The sequence below is a fragment of the Drosophila virilis genome, chromosome 4 (assembly GCF_030788295.1).
Source record: "Drosophila virilis strain 15010-1051.87 chromosome 4, Dvir_AGI_RSII-ME, whole genome shotgun sequence".
NCBI classification, from domain to species: Eukaryota; Metazoa; Arthropoda; class Insecta; order Diptera; family Drosophilidae; genus Drosophila; species Drosophila virilis.
The window spans coordinates 5,683,047-5,695,163 of NC_091546.1; the positions used below are offsets into that span (position 1 = coordinate 5,683,047).

General features: G+C 37.9%; 1 protein-coding gene across 3 annotated transcripts in view; it reads right to left on the minus strand.

Annotated features, from left to right (window-relative positions):
• Window positions 1-12,117, minus strand: part of bru1 (bruno 1) — a 135,003-nt gene that overhangs the window by 90,394 nt on the left and 32,492 nt on the right. For all 3 annotated transcript variants that reach the window (XR_011416753.1, XR_004304739.2, XM_070209313.1), the window contains exon 2: window positions 3,261-4,377. Coding sequence is in view for 1 of the 3 variants with exons in the window: in XM_070209313.1 (XP_070065414.1) it covers window positions 3,261-4,048 (788 nt within the window). In the remaining 2 variants the exon portion in view is untranslated. The remainder of the gene's footprint in view (window positions 1-3,260; window positions 4,378-12,117) is intronic.

Sequence of the window (12,117 nt, forward strand, 5' to 3'; positions counted from 1 at the left end):
ACCACTTTAATATATGAAAAACCATCCAATTTTTGTTTACTTGCAAGTGTTTGTTCACGTTTGTTTATTGTTGTAGCTGTTGTTGTTGCTGTTTTATTGTGTTGCAGTTGTTGTTGTTGGCTATTTGATGGCGCTTTTGTCACTCGGCATTTCACTTTCACTGAAATTCCCTGCGGCCCGGATCTCTCATTTTGTTTTGTACAGCGCAAGGCAAATAGAATTTCACGTAATTATTATGGATAGTCGCGTTATCAGTGTCATCAGCTCGTAATTTAACCTTTCTATCTGTATTTGCTTTCTCTCTCAGTTGCTTTCTTCCTGTCGAAACTCTAATTGGCTGTTGGCCCCGTCACATGCAAATCCCTCGTTTCTCACTGATTTCGATTACACAGCGCCGACTACTTTTCATTTTTATTTATTTTTGCCTCTTTTTTTCAGGCTAATTGCATTACAGCACGCGCTTTAAAGTCAATGAACGGTTAGCTCGACATTTTTCAACAAAAAAGGCGGCATGGCGCCAGGCTCAAGCACGCAAATGTCAACAACAGCAAGAACAACAACATTAACAAGCGGTACAACAAATTGCAAAAGAACAATAAACAATAAAATGTCATATGTGGCATGCGGCAGCAGCGAACTCCTGAGCATTTTTATCTTGTGCATAAAAATAAAAGGATTTGGCTTTCAGAATGCATTAAAATAGCCCCCCGAAAGGTGAAATGCACTACGCGAAAAATGGGGATTGGTTTAAAATATGTTTAAATATAAATGTATCAAGAAAATGAATTCTTCTGATGTCTGATCCCAAAAAGCTTCGTATTTAGAATTAAATAAATTAAAAATAGTCTGTATATTATCAACAATTTTTTTTATATATAGACATACTCAACAAGTGTTGGAAATATATCTTATATATCGTGGAGAAAAAATGATAAAAATAATCCGAAATATATAAAATATAAAAAGTTGTCCTATACAACCTAGAATCAATATAAAAACTATTTCAATATGAACTCGCAATTGTATACATGAATGCAAGGCCCATTTGCAATTAAAAACTAAGTAGAATCAAGCTCAAAAGAGGTCTTTTTCTCACAGTGCAATTAAGTTGGGTGCACAGCTGTCAGAACGGCGCCTACGCCCAAGCACCAAAATATATTTGCATGTGTGAAAAAGAAGGAGCAAGAAACATGGGCAAGCCGAGGGCAAACTCGCTGCGGGCAGTCGTTAAGTCAAAGGGCTGATATTACTTGGGCAACACACACAAATCAAAGTAAAACACGAAAAACAATATGTCAAATGTTATTATACATTAAATTAGTTAAGAGCCACAGTAATAAAATGCACAAACAAACATGTGTAGGTATAATAAAGTTAAATGTCGTCTCCATGTGTGTGTGTGTGTGTGTGTGTGTGTGTGTGTGTGTGTATCTCTGTCTTACTTTCCCCAGCTCACTCTCTCCGTCTCTCTCTCTCGCTCTCTCACTTTCTTAGTTCATTGCTTGAGACGTTGTTACAACATTTGCCCAGCAGCAATTTGTCACGTGAATTTCAGTTGCCTTATTGTTGTTGTTTTTGTTGTTTAGTTGGGCCATTGTTGTTGTTGTTTTTTTTTTTTGTGACATTTTTGGTTGTTACGTTGAGCCGAGGCAAAGCCAACAAATTACAACTGTTTCGAGTCACACAAAATTCTGTTGCATGCTTTGAGGCGTTTCTTCCTTTTTTTTTCTTGTGGTTTTTACCTTGTTTTAGTATTTCTCTTTTGTGTTTTTCGACATGTTTACGTGTTGAAGACACAACATGACAGACTACATAAAGATGTGCAGACACAATGAATGAATAAACCGAATGCTGTGAGTACATTCAAACGATTCAGCCAAGAATAGGCGTACATTCAACAATTGGTTGGTCAAGAGGGTTGACATTTAGTTTGCAATGTGAATTGCTGCACATTTTTAAAATAATTAATTATCGAGTAATAATTATAATAATAAATATTTATAATAATAATTCATAATTAATAAGTTATGTTAATATTATTTAATTATTTATCAGTATTTATTGGCATGAAAATTAATTTTTTTCAATGCGTAAATAGTTTTTATAAGTTTGAATAGCTTGTTTTAAGCGTTGTTCAAAAACTTTGCTAAGCTTGACTTTTTCTGAAGTATTTTAATATAAAGCAAATTATCTTTTAAATTTATTTAAATGTGTTTGGGGGCAGTCCTTATATTTATCTCAAAGACCGTAATTAACAGCCTTCCCACAATTACAGCACAACTCAATTAAAGACTGATAAATAAAAAAAAAAAAAAGTTTTTATCAGCTATGCTGCAATTAACTGCCAGATAATTTATTGTTTTCAAACATTTACCCACAGCCAGTGGCAAATAAATTGAATTAAATGTGAATGATGAGCTATTGAATATGAATGAAATGTATATTTAAAAAGACGGCAGCATTTAAAAACATTCGTTGGCAGCATGCAAGTTGGCAACATTGCGCTAATATCTGCATGTCAAATATTTAACAGGGCCAAGAGTTGACTGTAAATTGTTTTGCCGCTTACAGCAAGAAATGAAAAGAAAATAAACTTTGATAACAAATCAAAATTGATGTTAATTGTGAAGTATTTCTTCTGGTTAAATTGATTACTGAAAATCGATAGCTGTAAATAAATTAGCTAATAAATGTTGAAGGTAATAAACAAGGTATTTGAACTGTTGTCTCTGTTTGTAGATGCTTCAGCTCCTGTCTGCAGCACACCTGGGGGAATAAGAGCGCACTTTACACACCTGTTCAGTCATGTGATATAACAAGCTGACTACCCCCTGACGTTCTATATGTATATTCTTTTTAATGCATTTTTACTCTATGAAGAACAACAAGCAGCCGCAATTCAGCACTGCCCCGCGCTCAACGGTTGCTTGTTGATTTTAGTTAATGAATTAAGTTTGTTTTAAAAACAATTTTTTCCATTTTTTTTTCGATTTTTTTTTGTGAAGTGCATGCAAACATGCAATGTCTGGCATAAGTATGAAACAATAAAAAAATGTTATATAATAAATGTACATATAGAAGAGAGAAAAAATTGTTGTTTATGGTTTTAAAAGGTTACTAATTAGCAAGGGACACGCTGGGTGGGGGTATATTGCGTGATATGCAACAAATATGACAGCTTTAAGATGGAACATAACGTGCACTAGTAGTTGGGCATTTGTGTTAAGTCTGTGGGCGTGGACGTGGCGGCAGACACTCACCTATCCCTCAGGCAAATTTTGTACTCATGCTGTGAGTCGTGGTCACTGTTGCAGCTATCATTATAATTAACGGCAGACTGGCGTTCTCTTTCCTGTTGCTGTTGCAAGTTGATCAGCTGCTTGTGGAACAGTTCCTGCTGTGATTGCAGCAGTTCCTGATGGTGATCCTGCAGCGCGGCCAAATGTGATAGCTGTTGCTGATATGGCGATTGCTGTTGATGTTGTTGCTGCTGCTGCTGCTGCTGCTGCTGCTGTTGATGCTGCGGTGGACTGTGTTGCTGCTGCAACGCAGGTGACACTGGCCGCAATGGACGCTGATATGGATGATGATAATGCTGCTGCTGTTGCTGCTGCTGATGCCTGGCATGACCATTACCTGACTTGCCCGCCGCTGCCGCTGCTGCCGCCGCTGCGGCCTGTGCGCTATGATTGAGCAGGTGCATACTCTGGCTGCTGCGGCGATGTGTGAGCAGTGTTAGACAGCTTTTTGTATCCACTTCGGCCAAGCCAAACTCGAGCTCGGCCTGTGCCTGCTGCTCGTATGCATGTTGCGCCTGTTGCAATCTCTCGCGTTCGCTGCGCGGCGAATTGGCCAATTGTTCGGCAGGTGGTTCGATCTCAACGGCTGAGTAATCATAGTCCAGTTGATGCCGTGTTCCATGATGCTGATGCGCCGGATGATGGGCATTATTTGTTGGTTTATTGCCATTGGCACTGGCCGCCACAGCGCCTGTGCCCGGCGTCGCTTTGGCAATTTTACCCGCCAGCGCGTCCAGAGAACTGAGCATGATTTTATGACGATCTCCCTCTATCTTTCTCTATATTGTACTCCCTAAATCTTTACGCTCTCTCTGCCTCTTTTGCTCTGTTAATTTTTCACTTCTTTTCTATGTTTTCCACGCGTTTTTCGAGTCCAAGTGCGCTGTAATTGTTGTTGTTGTTGTTACAGCTTACTTGATTCAATTTAATTTTGCAATAAATTATTTATGTGAGAATTCTTGAGATTGTTGTTGTTTCTTGCTGCTCACTTGCGTTGCTCTCTTTAGTTTTTCTCACTTTCTTTCTGTTCTGTCTGTCTTCTGTTTAGCTATATTTGCCCTGTTTATTGTTTACTTGCCTGAGGGAAAAGTTGGGAGGCAAATTGCAAATTGGATTAGTACAAATAAACGCCAAAAAAAATGAAATTAGTTGGTTAAGATGGTTGTGTGACGGCGACCTTGACAATCATTACACACACACACACACACACACACACATGTATGCACACTAGCACATACACACATAAGTATAAACATATAAATTCTCTTTGTTAAAAGTCTCTTTCAGTCTTTGGGTCGCGCCCCTCGCTCTTGTGCACTGACATTTGCGTTTCTTGTTGTCCTGAAAGTCGCCTACGTGCGCTGTGTGCATGTGTGTTGTTCGTGTGTATGTCCATGCTTCGGTGTGTTTGTTTACGTTGCATTTGTGTTTATTTTGTAGCTTAGGTCAGCTACATTTCACTTAAGCTGGTGCTAGAAACTCTTCTACAAAATGCCAACGCACAAACACAAAACGTATGAAGCACACACACACACACAAACACTCACACACCCCAGCGGCTGAGTGTGCGTGTGTGTAAGTGTGAGTGTCTGCAAGTGTGTGGTTGTAAAATGCAAACACTTGAGCCATAGAAGCTTGACACTGAATGCCAACAGCAGCAGCAGCAGCAGTTGATGGGTGGCCATAGCCAAAGGGGCAGCTCATGTGGGGTCTGTCTGTGTTGGTGTGCGTGTGTAGTAGGTGGGTGCTGCCCCAGCCGCTTGGGGCACTGAGGCGGGCTCAGTTTAATGGTCAACATTTTGAGGCATTTTTGTATGATGCTGTCGTTGCCTTCGGGCAGCAACAAATCAGACAATAAAATGAGAGAATCAGAAAAACTCAACTCAATTGATTGGAAGATATTAACTAGGTTCCCAAAAACTTAAAAATGTAAGCTTTAGTACAAACAGATCGTAAGAATACACAAAAATAGTCCCAAATAAATATATACTGTGAAAGCCCCGCAAGTCTCCCTAATAGCAAAAAATTAAAAGTAATATCGTGTTTTTTTCGATTTTCCATCTTTCCCCTAATTAATTCTTAACAATAGGTAGTTCATTTTCTCATGATATGATTTGGACAACAAAAAAAGTGTCTTAAATTTCGCTACCTTTCCGCTTTTTTTTTTAATTATCTTCCATATATACATTTATGTTACACGCTATGCCTTTATTTTTGCTAATTAAGCGCAGAAGCCTGGCCATTTTAAAGATGATAAAAAAAAAATTGGTTTTGTTAGTTTTTCACTACTTTCCTGAAGATAACTTCCTGCTTGGCTGGCTGCCTGCTGTGGCAGAGGCAAACAACATCCTGCAAGAAACAGCAAACGTCAGCAAGCAACTACTTTATATATCTACACGACACGATATAATGCCATGTAATAAGAAAGCAACATTTACAAAAGCCAAATGCATACAATACATGTGCATATCTGCGAATACATGCACTGAATGATATATACTTATATGCACTTGTGTATTGCTATATATACTTACATATATATATATATATATATATATATAAGGAAAGTGTGCGGCGCGTGTAAATTGCAAAGAGTAAAATCTTGTAAAGGCAAATTCCTTTCAAATGCAACCATTTCCTTGGCACCAACCAACACACACACAACTACTTAAAGTTGCAACAGTGTTGAAAGAATACACACACACACACAAGCAGAGCTTTAGAACGCATTGCAAAATGCAATGCAGCAGTGAATGCTGGGTGGCTAAATTTACACAGCGCATTCAAGTTGACTTTTATATGTCATACAACAAACAGCAAGGCCTCCACCCACCCACAAACACACATTCTGCGTATACGTGTGTGCGTGTGTGTGTTTGTGCTAGTCGAGTGGCATGCAAAGCATGCTGAAACGTACGACTAGACAACAGTCCGAGACCAGTTGCCCAGCTGCACCAATGCAAGAATGAAAGAACACCCAACCAAAACATATATAAGAGAAACCATGCTCAGACAACTGTGCAGCACAGTGTAAAAGATACTAAACAAACATTCTAGTTTAGATACTTGCAACAGCAGCTAGCAGCAAGCAGCAGGCAGCAAGGGCTAGTGAACTGTCGGGCTATTGAGGCTGCCGTCAGTGGCAGGTGTCTGTGTATTTGTGTGTGCGTATGTGTGTGTGTGTGTGTGTGAATGAGACTTGACCAAAATGCTTGTAAGATGCTTAGCCATGGAGCCGACGACGCTGTTGCGGTCAACTGCTTGCAACTACTTGAATTGCATCATCTGGCCACAAAATTATCTTACAGCTTCTTTGTAAGCCATTGAAAAGCGCTTGAAGATAAGCCGCCGTCTTCAAGTTAACAAGCGTTGATTGATTGTTAGATATGTTCACATTTAGCCGCAAAGAATGTAATGAAAAATCGAGATGGAGTAGAAGGAGTCTTCAATCGAAAAGTCAAGTATTTGTTAATCAAACTGATTACGAACAAGTAAGTTTCTAATTTCTAGACCTTTGCGCTTTTGTTGCCTGTAAATTTTCTTCTCGAATATTAAATATTATTTTTTAAATCTTAATTCCCCGTGCGACGAATACGGTTAAAATTTCGACGCTTTTATACTTCTTTTCTGCTCCTCATTAAAACATTCACATCATTTTCCTTTGTTCTATTTTCATTATTGTATACGCGCCTTGATCAAATTTCCTTTTATAAATTTTCCTTTAATGAGGACTCTCAGCGTATGTATTCAATGTATGTATGTATTTTCTTCTGTATGCTTTAATTAAATTTTCGCTCGAATAACTATTTTAGTTAAGCATTTAAATTCTCTTGTATACAGCTTTTTTCTTTATTTACGCCCTAATCTATTGTCAAAACTATGCCAAGTCTACAACTTAATTAGGCAAAGCCGCAATTACATTCAAGAAAAAATCACCCCATTTGAGACTCAGGCTCAGCCCATAGCCTTTGGCAAAGTTCTTGTCTTCATATAACAGCAGACGCGGCGGCGCAGCTTTTATTTCATTTTCATTATTTTTGCACTCTTGCATTTTTTTTCATTAGTCAGCAGCAAAGCTGTCGCATAATAGAATTTGAAAAGGCTTTAAAAAACTAGCTGCGCTATGTTATCAAACTGAAGCGTATGAAGAGTAATGAAAAAATTGTGGAAAAGCGAGGAAAACTGAGTCGGGAAAAAATAGCAACATCAAAGACAAGCGCCATAACCCAAAAACATAAATCCTATGGAAAATAAATAAAGCAAATGGCAAAAGAAATGAATATGCTGCTAGACTACGCGAGTTGCCAGACTATATAGGAGGTACACTCACACACACACTTCCACTATGCTATGCAAGTGCGAAGAAAATCTATATGGAAAAAGTTGATAAGCGGCAACAAGGAACCGCTTTCTAACACCCAGAGAATCGAGCAGGGGAATGGCTACAATTGAACGGGCTGGGGTCTCGGTTTAGGTTAGGTACTCTCTCTCTCTCTCTCTCTCTCTCTCTCTCTCTCTCTCTCTCTCGATCTCTCTGCTTCCCTCTGGCAGCATTGCCATGGGAAGCTGCGGAGCCACAAAAAAATAATGAGATTTTGCCGCATGAAAATGACAGAGCAGTGCATAAAGAACTGAGCGTAAGAAAAAGACCAAAAAAAATAAAGTCCATTTCGTTGCAGCTTTAATGTGTTGAATGCATGCTGCATATAAAAAAAAGCAGAAATATTTATTGAACAATCAATTTTCACCTAAGCTACAAACTTTTAATTTAAGCGGAAGTATTAAAAGTTTACTATCAAATATAGAAGAACTGCCTATTAAGTTTGAAGAGCGTATATTTTGCGTTATAAACCTGCATCTATATACGCAGTGCCGCAAGAGATAATAAAACAATAAAGGACGTGAATTGGGTTTTAGGAAGGAGCTAACTAAAGACATTAAGGAACTACTTAAATTTCCAGGGCGGATTCAAGTATCAATGGAGGACACACACATGAAGTAACTGGATAAATATTAAAGGAGGACAGATGCACTTAAGGTAAGTTCAAGAAACTAAACAGGTATCACTGAATATTGTATTCAGTGAAAACTATTCATCGTTCCACGAGAAGAGCGCATCATCAAGTAACATTGAAGCTTGAGCATTAAATATATAGGTCTGGAAGTGAATCAATTGATTATAAAAAAAGTTAGAGGTAAACAAAAATAGAATGTGAAAAAACGACAATGGAGGAAAGCTAATCAAGGCAAACCAATTGACAAAAGAAGCCGTAAATGCAGTAAAAAGGTTTAAATTAAGTTGAATGCAAGAAAGATGACGCGAAGAAATGCGAAACAATGTTGGGCAATTGTCTATCAATCAATTTCAATCTAGGAAAATCATTATTGCAGTATAGAATTTGAAATTGGGAGCTTGCAAGAGAGAAACATATGTAAACAAATAACTAAAATATTGATTTCATTACCAATAGTAAAACTAGGCAAACATATCTTGTAAGATCAACCCACACACAACAGTTAAAATATTTGCCACCAGCCAATATTATTTACGAATTAAACTAGAATTAAATGAAGCGAAGCGTTCAATTTCAAAATTCAAAGTACATAAATTATCAGCTGACAATTGAATTACAAATGCAAGGCAGTTATGATGCAATATGATGATTAATTCATGCACTCAATTGGCAAAGACAACCAACACAATATACTTGGCTGCAAACTCATGAAAATAGGCTGTGTGCCAATTATCGAGTCCTAGAAGGCAGCCCCCGAGAAGAAGCTTACCTAAAATGTTTATGCACCATTGAAAAGTTGGCAATTATTATTATGAATTTACTTGCTATTGTTCAAAAATTATTGTGGTAAATGTGTAATCGGGAAAAAACACGAAAACTCACTTTGCTTGCGAACAAGCGAAGAGTCTGTCATTGATTTGATGAATAAAATATAATGCGCATACGCCACGTGTGAGGCGCACTCTGTGTGGGCTGAAATATTTATAAAGCACTAAAAAAAACTTGAGAGACTGGCACGCCCCCGCATCTGCAAGGTTTAAACAACAACAGGCCTAAAAATTAAACATAGCCAACGATGCGATTTTCATTGTATGACGGCAGTCGCCTAATGGCTACCAGAATATGGCCTGAAGGGGACGTAGGACGTTGTTACCATGGCCACGACCACAGGCAGCATAGTCATGGCATTCACTGTGCCGCCCCGCTCTTTCTGCTGCCACATAAAACGAAGCCAGCAACAACAACAACAACAACAACAACAAGGACGCCAAGGACGAGCAGGATGAGTAGCAGTAAGCAATTACTTCGTCTTCTGGCTTTGCTGCTGCTTGTTGCTTCTCTAAAGCTGAGAGCAGAGCCAAAAAGGAAAAACTTTTGGTTGCGCCCCAGCAGCCAACAGTTCATGCCACACTTGCCTCTAGTCAACTGTCAATATTTTACTTTAAGACAACGCCACATCATTGCTATAAATTTACTTGGTGCTTGCAACTGCCAGACGAAAACAGTTCAAAAAGAGACAAAGGCCGCAATATGCCCCAAGCTGCCCAAATGCTAGTCACAATATAATATTAGTATCTATTAGTGGTGTTCTTGATAACTATTTCACCTTAACTTTAACTGGATTATATAAAATTATAGTAAGACTTTCCTATATACTAGCTCGATTATTCACATATTCTTAGTTCAATTCGGATGAGACGTCACACTTTTTATTTTTCTCTGATTCAAATATATAACGTTAACGTATGACTTGGATGTTATATGTATTTATATATATACTTTTCCGCTTATTAAAATGTGTAGCTTTTACAACTTGCATTTAAAGCGACTCTTGATATAAATGAGAGACAGATTAACGTATCTTAAGATTTTAGTCTGCAAAACTAATCGACCAAACGCAATCAAAGGCAAACAAATTAAAAATCGTTCAATGAAGGATAAGGTTTTTTTTTTGTTGTCAGACATTATGCAATTCTTATTCCTGTTCTTTGGCGAAATTCTGTCGAATTGGCTTCCCAAGCCTTAAAAACCAAATGATGTACATATTTTAAAGCATACCACAGGCAACAACTTAAAAGTTGAGCACAGTTGGGCTTTAACATGTGTTTTTGGACTCAGCTGACCCGCTGCGAGAACAGCCTAATAGCCGCCGAAGGAGCTACCCAGCCGGGCACCTTCAGGCTCTGGCACAAGTCTAGCACAAATTTTGAGGTCAACATGGCCGCTTGGCATAAATCTGTGCCCACTCGAATGTCTTGGGCAAGAGTGTATATAAGCTTAACATTTCGGTGAACGAAAGAGTGAGAGGCGACACACAGCAGGACACAAAAGACGCCGTGTCTAACGGCGAGCCTACAGTTTGTCTTGTTGCGCTGCGGCGTTGCCGCCCTGTTGATGCTGGTAATCAAGGCATTAAGTGTGTTTACTCTGTTTATTTTATTAGACTTTAAGGCTTAATAGCTTATTGTGTGGCATTTTGGGCTCTTTTGTTTGGTAGAATATTCAATTAAAGGCCAATTTTTTGATTTAATTAAAAGTTAAGCGCCGTTTTTCGCAATGAATTATTTATGTCATCAGCTGAAACTCAAAGGGCAAGTGCTCTGGCAAATAAAATCATTCAAAAACAAAACTAGAAAAAAATAACCCAAGTGCAGTAAGAACTTTGCCACATCGCAAGATGGCAAAAATTAAGGGATAAGGAGGCGGGTGCAAGAAAATAAAGGAAAACTCTCACACTCATTAGCAAAAGTTTTGGTGGACTTCGGGGCTAACCTTTCCTGGCGGCCACAACTTATTTTAAAATGTATGTACCGCTCAAATGGCCAAAGCAGATGGCATATATATATAAAAAAATAAAAAAAAATTTCCAGCGCATTCAAAAGTTTTTCGTTTAACTTTTCTTAACCCACCCGCAGACGCCGTTAAGTTTCTGTTGTCGCATTCTCTACAGCATTTTCTTGAATTTGTTTCTTTTGGCACTTTCTCAATTTCCGACAATCCTAGTGGTTTGTTTGGAGGGGGAATTTGCAACTTTGACGACGTGTCCGAGTGGCAACAACTGCTGCAATCGACTGTCGCGGCGTATTTCTGCTCCGCCTTCAACTACCGAATTTATCGCGCTAATCTGTCATTTTGTTTTTTCATCTCTTATTTTGCAGAGCAAAATAGTTGTTTTGAACAAATTTAGCAGCTGCGTTTTTTACATTTTATTTATATTTTTTTGTCTTTTCGCAACTGCTTATCATTATTATGATAGTTGTTGTTTGGCTCGTTTGTGTTTTGATAAACGCCGCATGCCTGATGAAGGCCCCCAGCAGAAAGTTTGCTAAAGAAGCCACAAGAATTCTGATTGAGATAAACAAACGGAAATGAACTTGGGGAACAAACTAAGAGAAGAAGAAAGTTATGCATTTTAAGCACTAGCTATCACTCAGCTAAGTGTTATTTTGATTATAAAAAATAAAAGCTGAAATTGTTCTTAAATTAAAGGCAAAATGAAATTGCTTCAAATAATATTTGAAATATTTTAGAAATTCTCTTAGCATTTTCTCCGACTCAAACAATTAGGAAATTAAATTTTACTTGAGTTCAATTAAAAAATTCAATATCCATTTGCCATAGTTATTTACTTAAAATACAATAAAATTGCCTTTCAGTTCATATACGAATATTACTTTCCATAAGCCAATACAAATAGAAATATTTCTCATATTTACCATATTCCATTCAATAGTTTCAATTTCAACTGGGCTTTTTTGCTTTAAAACGAATATTTCAAAATTCTTTCTGCCTATAGAACAAAC